This window comes from Lactuca saligna, chromosome 3, assembly GCF_052625555.1.
Source record: "Lactuca saligna cultivar CGN05327 chromosome 3, ASM5262555v1, whole genome shotgun sequence".
NCBI classification, from domain to species: domain Eukaryota; kingdom Viridiplantae; phylum Streptophyta; class Magnoliopsida; order Asterales; family Asteraceae; genus Lactuca; species Lactuca saligna.
Genome location: NC_136419.1, coordinates 53,266,602 through 53,287,603, shown reverse-complemented (window position 1 = coordinate 53,287,603; position 21,002 = coordinate 53,266,602). Strand labels below are relative to the sequence as shown.

General features: G+C 36.1%; 1 protein-coding gene and 1 long non-coding RNA gene across 3 annotated transcripts in view; one reads left to right on the top strand and one right to left on the bottom strand.

Annotated features, from left to right (window-relative positions):
* Positions 1–5,720: 5,720 nt before the first annotated feature.
* LOC145036566 (LEAF RUST 10 DISEASE-RESISTANCE LOCUS RECEPTOR-LIKE PROTEIN KINASE-like 2.5) overlaps positions 5,721–21,002 on the bottom strand; it is a 42,379-nt gene continuing 27,097 nt past the window's right edge. The window contains exons 2-5 of one of the 2 annotated variants that reach the window (XM_078985029.1): positions 9,343–9,375; positions 8,212–9,262; positions 6,067–6,165; positions 5,721–5,917 (exon numbers count right to left, since the gene is read on the bottom strand). In XM_078985029.1, coding sequence (XP_078841155.1) covers positions 6,105–6,165; positions 8,212–9,262; positions 9,343–9,375 — 1,145 coding nt within the window. In that variant the 3' untranslated portion in view covers positions 5,721–5,917; positions 6,067–6,104. The remainder of the gene's footprint in view (positions 5,918–6,066; positions 6,166–8,211; positions 9,263–9,342; positions 9,376–21,002) is intronic. The other variant, XM_078985030.1, reaches the window with a different exon arrangement.
* On the top strand, positions 7,212–7,875 carry LOC145036573 (uncharacterized). The gene is made up of 2 exons (XR_013678475.1): positions 7,212–7,351; positions 7,432–7,875. It is a non-coding gene; the product is annotated as an uncharacterized LOC145036573 (long non-coding RNA).

The following is a 21,002-nucleotide window of genomic DNA, read 5'->3' as shown; positions in this document are numbered from 1 at the left end:
TACAAGTTAAAACACTAAGAACATAATTAAATTTTTCTAACAGCCTTCATCAGAAAAGTTCAACTTCATTCACGGACTGTTTTGGGCATCTTAAACATTTTTGTTTTCAAAACTGTACAAGGTGCGAATAGTTCAAGTTTGTAGCTTTAAAATGACTACTTGCACATCTCCATACGATTTTTCTACAATTTATGGTGATTTTTACAAAACTGCCTATCATTTTACACAACAATCCGGACCAGTCTGTGATTATGGACATTTTCACCCAAGTTGGAGGTCATTAAAAATCGTGATAAAAATTATGAGTAAACTAGACACATTTTTTGAACTCTCAAAATTTACGGATCTAGTTTTCGACTTCGTATGATTTTTCTGTGATTTTTACAAAACTGGGCAGAATTGCTAAAGTTAGCCAACAGCATGTAAATATCATAACACTTTGTAATATGTTGAGCAAAGTGTATAATCATAAGTTCTAATATTTGATGTGTTTCCTTGTTAGTTTATCATTGTGAACTGAAACTAAGTTATTCATATTAAATATTATTCATTCATTTAGAACACGTATTATGTAACTATAAAAAGTATAGTTGGATAAATTCACAACACTAATACATTTTCATAAAAAGAATTCATACATATTATATACATTTTAGATAAACTATAATAGGTATAGTTTATGATACATCACGCAACACACTCGTACAAAAAGGGTACATTCATACAAGAAAGATTTATACCCACACACATTTCACGTAAACTTGTTAACCTATGTTGTGAGACTCTCTCTCCCCGTACGTCCGAGTGCGGGATATAATTCCTGGTAGTTATAATCAAAATCTCCTTGAGGGAGAACGTGATGCTTGTATATAGATCTATATTGGGTTTGACACCCCACACCTTGCTGCTAGCTACAGTGGGACCTGCAGGTCTACGGGTGACAAATGTCATTTCATTTTCGCAACGCCTGAGAAGCGTTGTGGCAGGTTCACATAGTCACAGTATGATTATAGCGACTCACCTAGGGAGATAACAATTTATAAAGTTTACGGGGTTTCATAAAACCAAAGTAGGTTTTAGGTTGATAAAGAAATTTACTTCCCATATCATTTTAAACTCACGACATTTCTACTAAGAAATGATGATTTCTTATACATTTTAGTCTTTGGTTATAAGACTACATTTTTTTTTCGGAGTTCAAGGAAAATATCGGATTTTTCTGACACAAACGCGACATTTACACGTGATAGACTTCTACTAAGTTTATTAATAAAAGCTTATGAACTCACCAACCTTTGTGTTGACACTTTTCAAACAACTCGTATTCTCAGGAAAACACTAAACAGGTAATCAAGTGCTTTTGAGGATGGGACGTTAAGACGTCAAACTTTTCATATTTTGTCAACATATTGTAATTGATTTTGAAACATGTAATTCATACAAGTGATGTAACTTTTTCAATTATATATATGTTGGTTGTGTTTGCTTAAATTACTATTGAAATTGTGGTTATGATACTGTACATGAAGTCCTCCACCCCCGGACGTTTCCGCCATCCTTGGTTTGGGGGTGTGACATCCTTCAACAATACTGGCTTCGGGTTGATGTCGATTCCTTACATACCCCTTAAGAAAACCCATATATCTCTCAAATGGGTACATGTAACGTAGAAATATCGGACCACAAATCTTTATTTCTCTTATAATATGGGATACAAGGTGAACCATGATGTCAAAAAATGAAGGAGGAAAGTACATCTCAAGCTGGCAGAGAGTGATGATGATATCATTTTGCCATGAATCTAAAATCTCAGGATCAATTACTTTTAAATGAATCATGTTAAAAATAAGCAAAGTTTTATGATTGTGTGCCTAATATGGTCCGGTAGTATACCACGAATTACAATGGGGACCATATGTGTAAGTAAAACATGATAATCATGCGACTTCATACACTCAATTTCAAGTCTTTCAATGATACTAACCTCTTGATGTTTGAAAAATAGCCGGATGGAACCTTCACACCATGCAAGCATTCGCAAAATGATTGTTTCTCAACTTTAGACATGGTATAACAAGCTGGTGGTAAATACGCGCGTTTTTCGTCTTTCGGAATAGGATCAAGCTCGGGTCGAATTCCCATTTTAATCATGTCCCTTCGAACCTTAATTCAATCCTTTGATCTTCCACTAATGTTCAACAACAATCCTATCAAGCTTTCACCAAAAATTTTCACTATATGCATAGGATCAATACAATGTCGAACATCTAACTTTTCCCAATATGGTAATTCCCAAAAAATTGACCTCTTTTTCCAATTATCCGGACAATTGTTTTTAACACCTTTTCCAAACACAATGTTTAGATTTTCAACCCAAGAAAACGTAGTTCTTCCGTTCATTGGTTGAGGCGCTTTACCATTTTCTGTTTTACCATCAAACAAATTTCCTTGTTTACGATATTCGTGATCCATTGGAAGCGATCTTCGATGTCCCATATACACATTTTTTTACAATTTTCCAACCATAACATGTAGCACCTGGTTCCTGGTATGTAAATCTTGATTGAGTATTTTTCCTTTTTAAGCCTTGGACTTGGCGAGTCATAGGTCCGACTCGCCGAGTAGGGATGGGACCCGGGACACGTTTAAGTTGGCGACTCGACGAGTCACTACTGTTGGATGAAACCCTAAGTTTCAGGTGTTTGCACCCTATTTAATCCCCCTTTCCGCCCCCAAGCCAGCCCCCATTCACCCTAAGATCCATATACCTCGTTCTAAGCCTTGTTTTGTGGATTTGAAGCCATTTGGTGTGTCCTCTTGGAGATTAGAGTGAGTAGGGAAGGAGATCAAGAAGAAGAAGAGGAGGTCAAGCACTTGGGAGCAATTTCAGAGTGATATCTAAGGTATGGATTGTTTTCCCCCTTGTCTCCATGCTTATGGCCCCATTAAAGTCCATCATGGCTCATTTCCAAGCTTGTATGTGCATAATATTTCAAAATAAGTTGATTGGTCTCTAGATCCAAGCATAGTTGAGCTCCAGGAGCTCAGATCCACTACCTTTATGAGCCCATATTGCATATAAACCTTAGATCTACTCTTTTGGTGCATTTTGAACCCGAAAAACCCCATAGATGGATATTTACACGTAAAGTTGGAAACTTTACGTGCTATTCACGCTCTAGGAGCCCAGATCTACGAATGACATGGATTGGATTCGAGCAAAATCGCATTTTTAGCTCTTGCATGGAGCGGACTCGGCGAGTCGTTCATCTGACTCGGCGAGTCCAGTCGCGAGTCTCCAGGTTTGTCCCCTTTTGTTATGTCGAGTCGTGTGGTGAGTCCAGGATGGACTCGGTGAGTTGGAAGCCAAAACTCACCCATAGTGGAACTCGGCGAGTCGATGCCCAGACTCGATGAGTTCAAGGCAATCTCCTTAGATCATGATCAGACTCGGCGAGTTGTTCATACAACTCGGCGAGTCACAATATAACTTGTTCATCGGATGAAGATGAACTCGGCGAGTTGTTCATACAACTCGGCGAGTAGGATGAAGGACTTGAACATCAGTTTGGAAGGAGAACTCGTGGAGTAGACACCTAACTCGACGAGTAGAAACAGAATTCAGGTCAGTCGTTTGGACATGGACTCGGCGAGTTGGCGAGCCAACTCGGTGAGTCGGGTCAACTGGAAGTTGACTCTGACTTTGACTTAGGGCATGATCAGGGGTAAAATGGTCATTTTACCCAAAGGTCAGTTAGCAGTTTTTGACTAAGTGTTTGGTGGGAATACAGCCAGAGGATTTCTAGAACAGCAGTAGCAGCAGTCAGACTATTCCCACGAAGATCAGCAGCTACTCCGAGGTGAGTTACCTTCCAGTAGCGGTGGGTCTAAGGCCACAATGTCGGCCCACCAGTAGGAGATGTATGATTAGATGATTGTCTCTTTGATATTCATCTAGGGCTTCTACTACCTGTGATATGTTTATGTGTTTGTATGATATGGTGCTATGTGCTAGTGATAGCAAAGGAGATAGTCCCCTAGGTTACCGGTCGATAGGGCCGAAGGGGCAGTTATGCCCAGCCATACTAGATAGACTATGTGATATATGTGTTATGTGGTAGTAGTAGGGGGTGAAATAGTCCCCGGTACCCGGTCGAGAGGGCCGAAGGGGAGGCCAGCACCCAGATATGCTAGGCAGTATCTGGTCGAGAGGACCGAAGGGGTAGGTCGGGCACCCAGATATGCCTGACAATTTATGTATGTTATGTGATTATATGGTTTGTGGTACAATGGGGAAACTCACTAAGCTTTGTGCTTACAGTTTACAGTTTTGGTTTCAGGTAACTCTTCATCGAAGGGGAAGGAGCTGGCTCGGTAGCGGCACATCATGCACACACATTGGTTTCCGCATTTACTAGATTTCCCTGGGATTTATACTCTGATGTTTCGATTGGTTGTATGACTTGACTTTTGAACATGGTTTATGTTGTGATGTAGTTTGGTCAAACAATGTTTTTAATTATTAACATTTTCTAAAGTAATGTTTTAAAACGAAATTTTTGGACGTGAAAAATTGGGTCGTTACATAACCGGTGTGTATCATTTTCACAGATTGGACATGCCTTATTTCCTTTCGTACTATACCCTGATAAATTTGCATAAGCTGGAAAATCACTTATAGTGCAAAAAATCATGGCTCGTAGTTGGAAATGCTCCTTCTTATATGCATCATACACTTCAACGCCTAAATTCCACAATTTTTTCATGTCCTCAACTAACGGAGACAAATACACATCAATATCGTTGCCAGGTTGTTTCGGGCTTTGAATTAGCAATGACATCATGATGTATTTTCGCTTCATGCATAGCCAAGGTGGAAGATTATATATACATAGTAGCACTAGCCATACACTACGTTGACTACTCATGTTTCCGAATGGATTAATTCCATCTGAACTAAGTCCGAATCGGATATTTCTAATCTCAGCAGCAAATTCCTTAAATTCATAATCAATATTTCTCCATTGAGGAGAATCAACCACGTGTCTCATTTTTCCGTCTGTGCTACGCTTCTCGAAATGCCAACGCAACAACTTTGCATCTTTGGCGTTTGCAAATAATCGTTTTAGTCTTGATATGATGGGAAAATACCACAATACTTTAGCAGGGGCTGCATTCCTTTTCACATTGTCGTCTTCTTCCATATGATTCTTCTGTTTATATCACGATTTACCACATGTAATACATTTATCTAGACCAGCATATTGATCTCTATAAATCATGCAATCATTTGGACATACATTAATTCTCTCGATTTCCAAACCCATTGGACACACCAATTTTTTCGCTTGATATAATGAAACAGGTAGCTCGTTATCTTCAGGAAGCATTTCATGCAAAATCTCTAGCAAGTTTGTAAAACTTTTATCACTCCAAACATTATTCACTTTTAAGTTAAATAATTTCAGCACAACAGAAAGTTTGGTAAATTTTGTGCACCCAACATATAACGGTTTTTCCGCATCAACAAATAGTTGTTGAAAATTTTCAAAATCTTTATTAGGAATGTCATCTTGAATATCATGTAACATGTCATCTATTTGATCATAATTATCATTGTCAAAATCGTCAGTCTCGTCGTCGTTAGTTTCGGTATCAAATTATGATCAATTAATAGCTCACCATGTCGTGACCAACGAGTATACCCATTCATATATTCATCACATATAAGGTGTTTTTCAATTAACTTTAAATCGGTAAACATTTTACAATTGTGACACTTTTTACAAGGACACCAAATTTGACTCTCTCCTTTCTTTACTCGATGATCCTCAGCAGCTTTAAGGAAATCTTTCAGCCTAATCAGGTATTCTTTGTCATGACGTTGTAATCCATACATCCAAGTATCACGATCCATCTATAATTCAAGAAATTTAGTTATTATCAAAATACATACACGATAAATATACAACAAATGTGGTTGTAAGTTATCACTCCTAATCACTTTTTAAATAACTTGTCTCATATGTTAACATATATTAATAAATTAAGTATTTAAAGTTATACCAACGATATTTCTTTAACCATATGGAAGTAACTATATCTTATAACCGGAGAAAAGAACCTGAAGAAGATCCTTCTAAAATTTGTTGATGGGTAACTACCCTACATGATAAAAACAAAACATGAATAAATTATAACCAAATTCAATTAACAAAACTAAGAACAAATATGCAATTTAATCTATAATAAAAAAATTTGGGATGATATAAGATGTATTTTGTAGGATTTTTAACAGAAAATATAACACCTAATATTTTTAATTATATTAATAATAATTATTATTTATATAATGAAATTATAATTTTAACAAAATGAATAAATAATGGCTTTACATATAAAACCTGATTTCATTCATGAATGCTTAATTTAGCTGCTATCATTTTTTTTTAATAAACAAAAAAAAAAAAATTGTAACCGACAAGTATTAATTATCAACTAATGCATGATGTCATATTTGATGGGCATAACCCGTCACCCTTTATGTTCGTAACCTAAACCCAAGCGACCATTTTCCAGCCGGCACCTTATCTCTCCTATCTTCAACCGCCGCCCCTATCGTTGAAACACCACCGTTGTGCTCCTGCTACCGGCGACAACGAGGACTACCGGGAATGAGCTATTGAAGACCACCGACGTAGTTGTGTACGTCCGCTGCCACCATCCCTTCGTGTCTTCTTCTACTTCTGCCTTCATCCATAGACGCATCACGACAGCCATTGGTGCTTCTCCGACCACCTTTCTCCATCTGTTAACGTCAAAGCTTACATCCTGTGAGATTTCGCGTTGTGATCTTTTACAAGAAACCCTAAATTAAATCTTACCAGACGATCGGGATTAAAGAACATATTGGTAACACATGATGTAGAAGATAGACAACAACCACGATTCAGCGTCCATGATTGACAGTGGAAGATGTTGAATCCAAATTGAGGGCAAATTGAAATCTCAGATGAAGCTTAGGAATTGGCGATGCGGGGAATGGATGGGGACGAGAGCGATTGGGGGTGGTTTTATGTGTATTGTAATAAGCGAAGGCGGCAGGTGCTATGTCAATTGTTTTGTTTTTTGTTTTTTGTTTTTTTTTTTTTTTTTTCAATTTTGCTATGAATGGCATGCCCCTAAAAAGGTTCAGCCGATGGTAATCAAGAGATTGAAGGTGGAGGATGGAGGAGGTAACTGTTGAAATTGGTACTCCTACCGATCAAAAATAGTCTTACATACTTTATTGAAAGCTAGTTGCTATATTTATTGAGCTGAACAAAAGCTAAAAATCACGTACCAGTAAAAGGTAATCCTAATCCTCCTTTTCCGGAAGATTTATTCAATAACTAATGAAACGTGAATCAGTCAGCTGTATATTTGTAACAGTAACAAGGGGATTAAAGACGGTGCTACATGGAATTGTGATCTGGAGGTTTGTTTTTTTACGGATAGAAGAAAGCAAGATGCAGAAACAGAGTATAGTTGCTTAAAACATACCTTGGAAGAAATCAAGACAAACGTGTATTCAGATGCAGATCATCACCATGTATGGTTCAGAAATCAGAATAAATACCACCTTCCATATGAAAAACTATGAACTTACGTTTTTTTTTAATGAAAGATGGATTGGCAGGTGAATACGTATATATATATATATATATATATATATATATATATATATATATATATATATATATACAGGAATCTGTATAGAATAAGGTTATGGACCTAGTATAAGGGTGCCTAATTTTTAGGTATTATGGTTTAAATCATGTATAAAATACAGCTGTATATGGATAAGTGTATTCCAGCGTATTTTATTCTCTTTTACTTCGACTACACCAAATAGAATACAGATGTTTCTTAATAAAACCGTATTTAACATTATATAACACGAATTACTCTATAACCCGTATTCTATATGCTGTAATCTATTTATGATTCTGTAGTAGTGAAATGTGGCAATATAAACGGCGCAATGATGATGCAACAAGTTAACCAAAATCAATAATAAGTTTTCACGGGATATAATAATTTCTAATAGGCTTTGATATTTTTCTACACAAGTCCCCAGGTAGAAATCTATGAGATATAACCACATGAAAAATATATTTTAGTAAAGAACAATGATGATCTTATTAATCTGTAATTGAAGAAGCACCCAACCTTGATGGAGAAGACAAATAAGGTTTTGGAGGAATTTCCAATGATGACAAGTCCCCTTCTAACATTTCTAACGCTTTCGTGATTGTTGGTCGGTTCAAGGGATTGGTTTGTATGCACCACAAACCCACTATAATCATTTTTCTTGTAATCTCATTTTCTTCATTGCTCATACTCCTATGTAGTCCAAGTTCGTCATCTAATTCAAGCTTTTTGTAGATCCAATTAGGAAAGTATATTTCACTTGTATGATCAACTTCTACCTCAATATTTTTCCTCCCTCCAGCCATTTCCAAAATCATCATCCCATAACTATAAACATCTGATTTATGGGATACCTGCCCGAAACTTCTAGAATATACTTCAGGAGCAATATATCCAGGTGTTCCTCTGATCATATGGGACATTGATATCATGCTTCTTTTCTCGGGGAATAGCTTGGCAAGGCCGAAGTCAGATATCTTGGGAGAAAAATCTTGATCCAAAAGAATATTATGGGGCTTTATGTCGAAATGCAAGATGCGGGTGTTACAACCAATATGCAAGTATTCTAAGCCACGAGCAATCCCAATAGCAATCTCATGTAACTTTTTCCACCCAAGTTGGCTATTACTCGATGAAGCCTGGTTATATATGAACTTCTCAAGTGATCCATTAGGCATGAACTCATAGATCAATGCTCTTTGATGGCCCTCAAAGCAAAATCCCAGAAGACTTACGACATTTACATGGGAAGTCTTACCAATACTTGCAACTTCATTTATGAAATCTTCACCATTACCTTTTGATTCGCTTAAAACCTTCACGGCCACCAGATTTCCATCGCTTAGAACTCCTCTATACACAGAACCAAAGCCTCCTTGACCTAGTTTGACTTCGAAGGAGTTTGTCATCTTTTTTACTTGCAAATAAGAGTACCTTTTCGCGAGTAATTCATGATTTTTTAGAAAGTTTTCAACATTGTTACAGTTCTTTGTCTTAGTTGGCCATTTGAGTTTTCTTTTGAAACATAAGATAAGCAAAAACAAAGTTGTCACAAATCCCACACTAAGCGCTGCACCAAACAGTGAATGGATAGTCTTAAATTATCTGTCGTTGAAACTGAAAAGGTTAGTTTAATAAACAAAAACTTACCCATGACAAGAATCCATAGATTTTTGTGTTTCCCTGCAGCATGCAAAACAAAGCAAGTCAACTATCATGTTACAGATTTTAACTGATGAATTACTTGTTTCCATCGTTAGTGTCAATAAGTATTGTAACTTGAGAGAGAGAGAGAGAGAGAGAGAGAGAGAGAGAGAGAGAGAGAGAGAGAAAGCACAAAAATGTTCAAATATATCGGTTTCCAAGTTGTTTCCAAGTTACACATATAGCATTTTACGTGGGTGTTGACATTTTTTTTTTGATGTTGTAAGTCATATCACTATATCAGTGCCTCAATGTAAAAAAAAAAAAAATAGAAAAAACTACAAAACGGTCAATGTGGAATTTGTTTTTTTTGTTTTGGTCAAAAAAATTAACTTATCCAAAATCAGGTACTTTATTGAATATTTGGTTTTGTTATATTTGAAAAGACTAATATAGCATTCTATATATATATATATATATATATATATATATATATATATATATATATATATACACACACACACTAGCCGTTTACCCGCGCAAAACGACGGGTGCGGATCAACAAAATGACATAAAAAATTTGTTAAACAAAATGACGAACAGATAGAGATTTCTTATACTTGGGCTAGGATTAAACATAATATATTTTTGGGCTTATTCGATTTTTATAGAAAGAAAAACAAAGGAGGAAGTAGCAAGCATTAGAGGGAACCAAGGTTTTGCGGTCAATGGCAAGACATTCATGATAAACGAATGCTAGATCAATGCGCCTCTTCCAGTTTATATGAAATGTTTTATAATGTGTACATCGTATTAGACAGATTCAAATGGATATGAAGAACACTTGATCAAACTTTGACCTATTCAAAATCTTATCATCATCTTATTTGACATTTTCATTATTATTGACAGATTCAGTATTTTGCGATTCAATTGGATATGAGGAACACTTGATCAAAGTTTGACTCATTCAAAATCTTATCATCATCATCATCTTATTTGACTTTTTCATAAATGTTGATCGGATAAGATTTAGTATTTACCGAATCAATTGGATATGAGGAACATTTGGTCAAACTTTGATCCATTCAATATCTTATCATCATCATCTTATTTGACTTTTTCATAAATGTTGACCGGATAAGATTTAGTATTTACCGATTCAATTGGATATGAGGAACATTTGGTCAAACTTTGACCCATTCAAAATCTTATCATCATCATCTTATTTGACTTTTTTATATTTAACTCATTCAATTTGAAGATAAGCCTAGAAGACCTATTCAAAATCTGTCTTTGACCAGATAAGATTTGTTATTCTCCGATGCATAAAATTATTGTATATGATGCTTAAAAGCTTTTACCTTTTAAAATTCAGCAAAATCTTGTAAATGCTTTTTAAGGTGTGTGTATATATATATAAAGTTAGGTTATTGTGTTCTAATTATCTATTATGTGCATGTAGTATTGATTGTGTATCAATCATTTTTGTTATTTTAAAAAAGTAATTAATATATATTACATGTTGAATATATAATAAGTATTAATTAAATCTTCAACATTTAATATGTATTAATTACTTTATTAAAATAACAAAAATGATTGCTTCACAATCAATCATATTTCATAGTAAATGTATTTAAATAAATTTATGTATAAAAACATGTTTGTATAAATACATGTTATATAATATATATATATATATATATATATATATATATATATATATATATATATATATATATATATATCCACACAAAATATTTTTATGTACTTAATAAATACCTATTTTATAAAAGCTTTTAAGATATATATGAGTATAATAACGTATTTTACATGAGTGTATTTCACGTATTTTCAGATAACTACATTTATATATATATATATATATATATATATATATATATATATATATATATATATATATATATATAAACGTATTTAAATACATTTAGGTATAAAAACATGTTTGTTTAAATACATGTTTCATACATCAATATATACATACATACATACATATATATATATATATATATATATATATATATATATATATATATACACAAAATATTTTTATGTACTTGATAAATACCTATTTTATAAAAGTTTTTAAGGTATATATGAGTATAATAACGTATTTTACATGAGTGTATTTCACATATTTTAAGATAACTACATTTTTATAAATAAGTATTTAAAATAAAAAAATGTTTTTATAAGCCGCTATTTTGCATACAAAAATGTGTTTAAAAAAATGTTTTTGTATAGGTATCTTACATACAAAGATGTTGTTTAAAAAAAAAGGTTTTTATATAGAAAAAATAAGGTTTCTTTATGTGAATATAGGCTTCTTTTTTTTTTTTTTTTGTATAAATATGATTTTATACAGCAAGAAAACATATTCAATTTTTTTTTTGAAAATAAAGATGTAAAAAACTAAATTTAAACTGAATTCCTAACAAAATTTTGAAATTTTGGCAAAAAGTGTAAATTTTTTACCAAAGTTGTAAAAACTTAAAAGTTGGTCAAAAGTGTAACTTTTCAAAGTGTGATGACTTGTTGAGCAGGTAAGAAGATCAAAATGAATACCATTTTCAGTTTTTGGGACTTAATTGAGTAAAAAAAATATAAGCACTAAAACGATTATGAGGCTAAAATCTCTAACGAATATGCAATCTAAGTGTCCATATTGTATATGTTGGATAAGATGTGTTTTAGTAAATACTGATGAAACATTGCATGATGAATGTAATATAATGAGATAGTACATGATGAATACATTGCATCTGTGCCTCATTTGGACTAATTCAACTGTTATCATGTAATTTACCAATTTATTTATACTTATGAGTTTGCATTGAATTAAATTTTTATGTATTTTGATAATTTTTTGTGATACGTATTCCCTTGTGGGAAAAGTAGTATGAGATTATACTTATAAGCAGATGTCTACTTTGATTGATAAAATCGAGGAGAAGTTTCACCCCTATCGAAGAACCGTGTAACACTCGATCCTTAGGTACATTTCCTTATGATTTTAAAGTTTATATTTTTGGGAGTTGTGGGTCTATACAGGGCGTGGATACCTAACTATGTAGGGCGTAGTTCATTAAACAAGGCATGGGGGTTTTATACCTTACGCAGGGCGTAACCACGTAGGGTGCAAACCCTAATTGCGGGGTTTTGAGCCCTATTTAAGGACTTAAACTTTTGGAGGGCTTTCTTATAACCAACCTTCATCCCCTTTAGCCCCCATCTCGAAACCCTAACCCTTAAGAGAGAATTTTGGAGCTTGTAAGTGATTCTTGGTATATCTTGGTAGTGAAGGAGGCCAAAGTTGAAGTTGTGGTGCACTCAAGCTTATGGATCCAGATCTTTCATTCTTTTGTCCATCTTTTGAAGGTATAAAGTTTAAACCTTGATGCAAGTATTGTTAGATCTTGCTAGATTATGAGTTTATGTCCTTTTGTCCCATATTCTTGGTCCATTTAGGTATGAACTACTCCAGACCTTGTAGTTGTATTTTATTGTTGTTTATGAGGCTAATGAGTCATAAAACTGGGATATTGGTTGTCTTCTTTCAACAATGCAAGAGTTTTGGATCATTAGTGAATGTTATGGGGCTAGGGTTTGATTTTGAGCTCCATATAGCCATGCAAAGGCATAAAGTTGGAGACTTTATGATTTAGAATGTTCATTAGGGTCATATCTGAGCTTTGAATGAAAGGTCTTAATGTATTAAGTGCTTAGCATAAATATTGACAAATGAAACCGTATGTAGGGCATAATCTAGACTACGCCCAACATAGCCTTGGTTTCACTTATTTTATGGTTAAGGCTTTACGCCCTGCGTAGAGTTAAGGGTACGTCGTACATAAGTCAATTGAAGGTTAACCGTTGAATTTTTGACCACTTTAACTTTTGGTCAACTATGAGAGGTTGAGAACCTAGAAGGGCACAATTGATATTTGCCCAATTGAGGATTAGTCTTTTTAGACTTTCTGGGTTGGGGTATTTACCTTAATTGTTAACTAGGTTTTGGTTTTGGATTCATTGAGTAAGAGGGACTTCACATCGGTAGCTCGTTTATGTGAGATCTATTCGTTTATCGATCAGGGTGAGTCTTCTTACTGTACTCGTGGGTCAAAGGCACCAATATCGCCCTACTATTGTATATTTGGGTTGAAATATACCCTAGGTTTAGTCCTATTGACATGTATTGGATTGAAATATACCATGGGGTGGGCCCATTGATATTTATTGGGTTGAAATATACCCTAGGACTGGGCCTATTGATATGTATTGGGTTGAAATATACCCTACAGCTAGGCCTATTGATATGTATAGGGTTGAAACATACCCTAGGACTAGGCCCACTAATTTTACGGTATGTGATATTTGGGGAACTCACTAAGATTTGTGGTTACGATTTTATGGTTTAATGTTTTCAGGTACTTTTGGTTAGAAAGGGAAGGTCCCGACATGATCGCAGAACATCCACCAGGGTTCTGTATTCTATGATTTGTTTTGTACTCTGATAACTATCTGATACATTTTATACTATGTTGGGTTATTGGAATGAATGAATGGATGTTTTGAGTTGACTAAAATAATTTTTTTACTTAGTATTTTTAAGATGTTTCAAGTTGGTATCAGAGCCTTGGTTTGAGGGATTCAGATACACTCTCGGGTGTGTCTGGACTCAAACTGAGGAATTGGTGAACTTTTTAAAAGAAAACAACTTCTCAAAAAAATTCTACAAAGAAAATAGGTGTGATGCGTGCTATCGTTCGAGCTCAAGTAAGTGATTCCCAAAATACCCATACCTAAGTATTATGATTATTATGTTTTTTAAGTAAATTTCATGTTAGAGCAGGGCTAAGGATACCTTAAGGAATTGTATGCTAGAACTGTTTGATTTGTGTGATGATATATAGCCTAGGGAAACTGAATGTTATGTATTACTGAAGATTTATATCAGCTCAATTACTAGTTGAATGTATGCCTTAAAAATTATATACAATTACGATCATATAGCCCTAGAATGACTAGTTTAGCCTTATTTCATGCTCCTTGTTTAGTTGTGGACATAAGGTCGAATCATTTATTCAACAGTCTTTGTGATCATAATTTCTGTATCATTTTCATGTATAAGGCAACCAACAATGTTGGTAGAAGTTCCTGGTAGTGTGGGAGCAAGTGACTTAAGGAATCCTAAGAGAGTTTAGGAATTATAGTGGCTTGCTGTGTGAGCTGTTAGCGAGGTATTCAAGAAGTGTAACAATCGTCAAATTTCGGTCAAGTCAAAATCAACTAAAGTCAGCAAGTCAAACCATTTGACTCAATTTGCCCATGAGTACTAAGATTCACACTAAGAAACTTCTACATAACTTCTATTCTAGTGAGAAATCATAAAACAAAAAGTGCGAACATCTAGATCTCCTTAACCTAAAACTGTAGTACGTGGCGAGCCAAACCGATAAAGCAATGATGCATACTCATCGGGAGTGTGTAAGATCCTTAAACAAGGCTTAACACGGTTTACAAACCATGCATTGCGATGCCGGACACTCACAATTGTCACACATGGATCCTCTCTCAATCGTTTTCACTCTATCTCTCTCTATGTCAAATCTCTCCAAGAATGTCGAATCCCTCCCAAATCCCTCTAAGTATGTGAAATCTCTCTCAAATATCTCTCTGTATTAGAAATCTCTCCAAGAATGTCAAATCTCTCCCAAATCCCTCTAAGTATGTGAAATCTCTCTCAAATATCTCTCTGTATGAGAAATCTCTCCAAGAATGTCAAATCTCTCCCAAATCCCTCTAAGTATGTGAAATCTCTCTCAAATATCTCTCTGTATGAGAAATCTCTCCAAGAATGTCAAATCTCTCCCAAATCCCTCTAAGTATGTGAAATCTCTCTCAAATATCTCTCTGTATTAGAAATCTCTCCAAGAATGTCAAATCTCTCCCAAATCCCTCTAAGTATGTGAAATCTCTCTCAAATATCTCTCTGTATGAGAAATCTCTCCAAGAATGTTAAATCTCTCCCAAATCCCTCTAAGTATGTGAAATCTCTCTCAAATATCTCTCTGTATGAGAAATCTCTCCAAGAATGTCAAATCTCTCCCAAATCTCTCTCAAAAGTTTCCCGTAACTGGTTGGAATCATTCGGGTCATTCCGACCCTTAACCGGGTCAAAAACGGCTTAAAATGGGGTAAAAACGAGAAAAATGGACATTAGGAACCGAAACCTCTCGAGAAGAGAGAAGCCTCTTAGGACCCGAAGGTCCTCTCAGGGCCGAACCTCGCCCAGGAGGAACCGAACCCGAGAGCAAGGAACCGAACCCGAGAGCAAGGAACCGAAACCGAACCGAAGGTACTGTTCACTAACCGAACCGAAGGTACTGTTAACTACTGTTCACTACAGTCCGTTCGGTTCTGACTTCTCGCCTTTCATCGCCGGACCGAACCCTCGCCTAGCCTCTCACTTCCGGTTCGCGCCTTCTCGTTTCTCACCTCCTCGCCCCTTCGTTTCCCTCTGTTCGTTTCCGACTACAAACCTCAGCATGGACCGAGTCTCGGCCTAGGGACCGAACCTCGGCCTAGGACCGAGAGGTCTCGCTGGGAACTCATTTTCTCCCGGTTTTCGCATAGTTTTGCGTTTAAGGCCCGTTTTTAATTATTTTAACGCGGGATTTTCACCCAAAATTATATTTTAACATAATAAACCCTAAATATTCACAATTTAATCATATTTTCATAAAAATCTTTATTTAAATAATGAAAGCAAGTGGGTAAAGTACAAAGAGGTGGAGTGTTGACTTTGCTTTACCTTATGACACAAGCAACCACTCCCACACCCACTCTATGACCAGCCACACCTCCCCACCTTACCTAGGTCACATCAATGTCCTTTCCACTCAATTATCACTCTTTCCCACATTTTTGAGTGCTGAATATTCATCCTCTCTCCTCACTTCTCTCATTTGCTCTCATTTCACAAGAAGATCAAACTCTTTCCTCTCTCACTTTCTCTCTCTAGAAATTCGAGATTCAAGGGCTGATCTTGAATTTTTCCTCCACATTTGGTAAGCATAATCCATTCTCTTTATGATTATCTCACTTATTTCCACTCAAATCATGGATATCTTACACAAACTCCATTATATTTATGTTAGAGCTTCGAATCTTCAAGTGATTCTTCAAGTGTTCTTGGGTTGAACACTTCTCTTCTTCAACACTTATCTACTGAAATCACTCAAGGTGAGTTCATACCCCTACATTTTCATGTTTTCTCAAGTTTTCAGGGGGGAATACAAGTTAAAACACTAAGAACATAACTAAATTTTTCTAACAGCCTTCATCAGAAAAGTTCAACTCCATTCACGGACTGTTTTGGGCATCTTAAACATTTTTATTTTCAAAACTGTACAAGGTGCAAATAGTTCAAGTTTTTAGCTTTAAAATGGCTACTTGCACATCTCCATACGATTTTTCTACAATTTATGGTGATTTTTACAAAACTGCCTATCATTTCAAACAACAATCCGGACCAGTCTGTGATTTTGGACTTTTTCACCCAAGTTGGAGGTCATTAAAAATCGTGATAAAAATTATGAGTAAATTAGACACGTTTTGTGAACTCTCAGAATTTACGGATCTAGTTTTTGACTTCGTATGATTTTTCTATGATTTTTCCAAAAACAGGGCAGAATGGATAAAGTTAGCCAACAACATGTAAATATCATAACACTTTGTATTATGTTGAGCAAAGTGTATAATCATAAGTTTTAATATTTGAATGTGTTTCCTTGTTAGTTTATCATTATGAACTGAAACTAAGACATTCATATTAAATATTATTCATTCATTTTGGAACACGTATTATTTAACTATAAAAAGTATAGTTTGAATATATTTATAACACTAATACATTTCCATGAAAGGGTTCATACATATTACATACATTTTAGATAAACTATAATAGGTATAGTTTATGATACATCACTCAACGCACTCGTACAAGAAGGGTACATTCATACACGAAATATTTATATTCACACACATTTCACGTAAACTTGTTAACCTATATTGTGAGACTCTCTCTCTCTCTCTCCTCGTACGTCCGAGTGCGGAATATAATTCCTGGTAGTTATAATCAGAATCTCCTTGAGGGAGAACGTGATACTTGTATATAGATCTATATTGGGTTTGACACCCCACACCTTGCTGCTAGCTACAGTTGGACCTGCAGGTCTACGGGTGACAAATGTCATTTTATTTTTCGCGACATTTAGAACGTCGTGGCAGGTTCACATAGTCATAGTATGATTATAGCGACTCACATAGGGATATAACAATCCATAAGTTTACGGGATTTTATTTTTAAAACCTAAACGAGTTTTATGTCGATTTAAAAATCACCTTTTTATCTCTATGAGTACAGATATTACTGTAAACTTTTGGTTTTGGTAGTTACGACTACACATCATTTGAAATCACATTTATACTTTTAAGTATGGTCAATACTTGTTATTTCTCGGTCCTCTAATTTAGGACTACATATATATAAAGTATTAACGAACATGAGAACATACAGAAATTTCATTTAATTCAAACGCGTCCATGTCCATTTAAGTGCATAATATTTTCTATTAATAAGAAAGGTTACTTATACATTTTGGTCTTCAGTCACAAGACTACATTACGTAGATTTTAAAGAAAATATCGGAATTTCTGGATACATATTCTAACGCTTTTACAAGGAAAACGATTTACTTTTCCAACGAAATCTCTTATGAATTCACCAACCTTTGTGTTGACACTTTTCAAAACTACTTGTATTCTCAGGAATTCAGTGAAAACAGGAAATCAACAACGTTTTGAGGATGGGACGATAAATCGTCAAACAGTTCATTTTGTATTATAATGTAATTGATGTGAATCATGTAAACATGTGCTTTGATGTAACGTTTTCAATTATATTTGTGTCGGTTGTATTTACTTTGAGCACTATTATACTCATTGTTGTGATACTCTACATGAAGTCCTCCACCCCCGGACGTTTCCGCCATCCTTGGTTTGGGGGTGTGACAAGAAGTGTTTAAGGGGTGGCTTAGAGGATCCAAAATAATTCTTGAGGAATATACATATAGGTGTAGAAGGTAGTAGTGGGCCCATACTACTGAAAGCACAAGATTTATACTTGAGTCAAGGAAAGTCATGACAATTCTAATAAAATCATAAAGTGTGAGCTTCTTCGCATGTATACTAATTGTTTGCGTCTTGTATTTCAGTATGGTGATGACACGTGGCGAAGCAGGAGGTTCAGGATCTGGTTCCGGTTTGGGCTCTGATACCGAACCAATTGATGAGGTTTTATGTGAGTTCATTACATTGGATATTACGTGAGGTATCCTTGACGCGACCCATGTGATGTTCAAGACGATCAAGGAAAGGATTGTTGAGATAATGGAGGAATTCTTTCGGACCTTTCAGGATGAGATGTCCCTTAGGAAGTAAAGATTCAGTTCCCTCATGTTTAAGGATTTCCAGGGATGTATGGAATCGAAGTTCTTCGGGGTGTAAGACCCCATTATCACCAGGCAATGGATAGCTGACATGGAGTGTGCCCAAATGACGAGCTTCTGCCCTGAGGGGTCGAAGGTGAGGTTCAGTGCATGGTGTCCAAGGGAGAAAGCTCGTGATTGGTGGGAGGAGGTTGGTTATGCACTAGGAGCACCAACTATTAAGGCTATGTCCTAACCTGATTTTGTAACCAAATTTTGAGCAGAGTTTGCACTGCCTGTCAAGGTGCAACAAATGGTGAAGGAGTTCCAGGAACTGTGCCAAATAACTAAGCCTATGGCGGAGATCGCTACCAAGTTTCAAGAGAGAGATTTACTGGTTCCACAGTATTCCATAAATGAGGAGATGAAGAAGACTCGATACCACGACATGCTGAGAGTGGATATCCATGAGTTTGTTAGCTTTTTAGCTTGTCGGTCATTAGAGGATATGATAGCCAAAGCCGAGAGCGGGAGATTGACTTGGAGCACCTCAGGAAAAGGAAGGAAGAGCAGGTGGAGACTGTAGTGGGCCAGGAAAAAAGGCCCAAGACTGATGATTTACACCCTAGAGGCAATTAGGGTTGAATTCGTTGTCATAAGTGCGGAAACCTGCACAATGGAGCATGTCGAGCGGCGGGATCGGGTTGTTTTAGATGCAGACAAACTGGTCATATGAGTAGGGATTACCTTTGTGGTGCACTAATTTTCTTCCATTGTAATCAAATAGGTCATAAGAATGTCGATTTCCCGATAATGATAGGAGGAATAGTGGTGGCGCCTTCACCAACCACATTGAGGATCATCAATGGCTGCTAAGGCAAGGCGAAGACAACTGGGGTGAAGAGAACATCATTCTAGTTAACGACCGATGAGGCGAGAGTAACACCTGATGTGGTTACTGGTATGTCTCTTTACCTTATCCTTTACTACCTTCTTTGTTTATGCTTATGTTTTATCTGATCATGTATATGGACTTTCTTAATCAATGGTACGACTACTCATCTTCTGTTCTATTCGGGTGCTACCCGATCTTTTATGTCTCTTGTGCTCAGCAAGAAGTTTAGTTATGCACCTGTGGTTTTGGATTATCCATTGGATGCAGATATTGCGAATGATCGTTCAGTGAGTGCTTCGAGGGTTCATCGAGGATGTGTTCTGAACATGTTCAACAAGAGATATCATATTGATGTGGTTTTGATTTCTCTGTCAGGGCCGAATGTTATTATAGGGATGGATTGGTTGGGCCCTAATGGGGTTATGATTGATTATGAGCACCGGTTACTAAGAGTTCGAACCCCAAGTAGGGGAGAACTGGTTATCCGGGGTGAGGGTGCTCAGCGTGGATCTGCTTTCTGTTCAGCTTCGAAGGATATGAGATATCTTCAGTGGAGTTGTTTTAGATTTTTAATTAATGTAGTGGATACTCCAGTTAGGGGTATGCCGACCGTGAATGATGTGCCCATTATTCGATATTTTTCGGATGTGTTTCCTACGGAATTTCCTGGAGAGCCTTCTGAGAGGCAGTTTGAGTTTTGGATTGATTTAGTTCCCGATGCGGCTCCAATAGCCAAGGCACCATATCGATTAACACCTTTGAAGATGCAGGAGTTGTCTACACAGCTTCAGGAGCTGTTAAACAAGGGATTTATCAGGACGAGTAGTTCGCCATGAGGAGCACCGATTTTGTTCCCAAAAGAAGGACAGTTCGCACATGATGTGTATCGACTACCAGGAGTTAAATAAGTTAATGGTGAAAAACCGTTATCCTCTCCCAAGGATCGATGACTTGTTTGACCAGTTTCAAGGTGTATCTTGGTTCTCCAAGACTGATTTATGGTCGGGTTACCACCAGATGATGGGTCAGAGATGACGATGTGCACAAGACACCCTTTAGGACTCGTTATGGTCATTACGAGTTCATGGTGATGCCATTTAGGCTCACCAACACACCAGCATCGTTCATGAATCTCATGAACCAGGTATGCAAGCTAATGTTGGATCGGCTGGTGATTGTGCTTATTGATGATATTCTGGTCTACTCTATGACCAAGGAGCAGCACGAGGAGCATTTATAGAAGGTATTAGAGACCC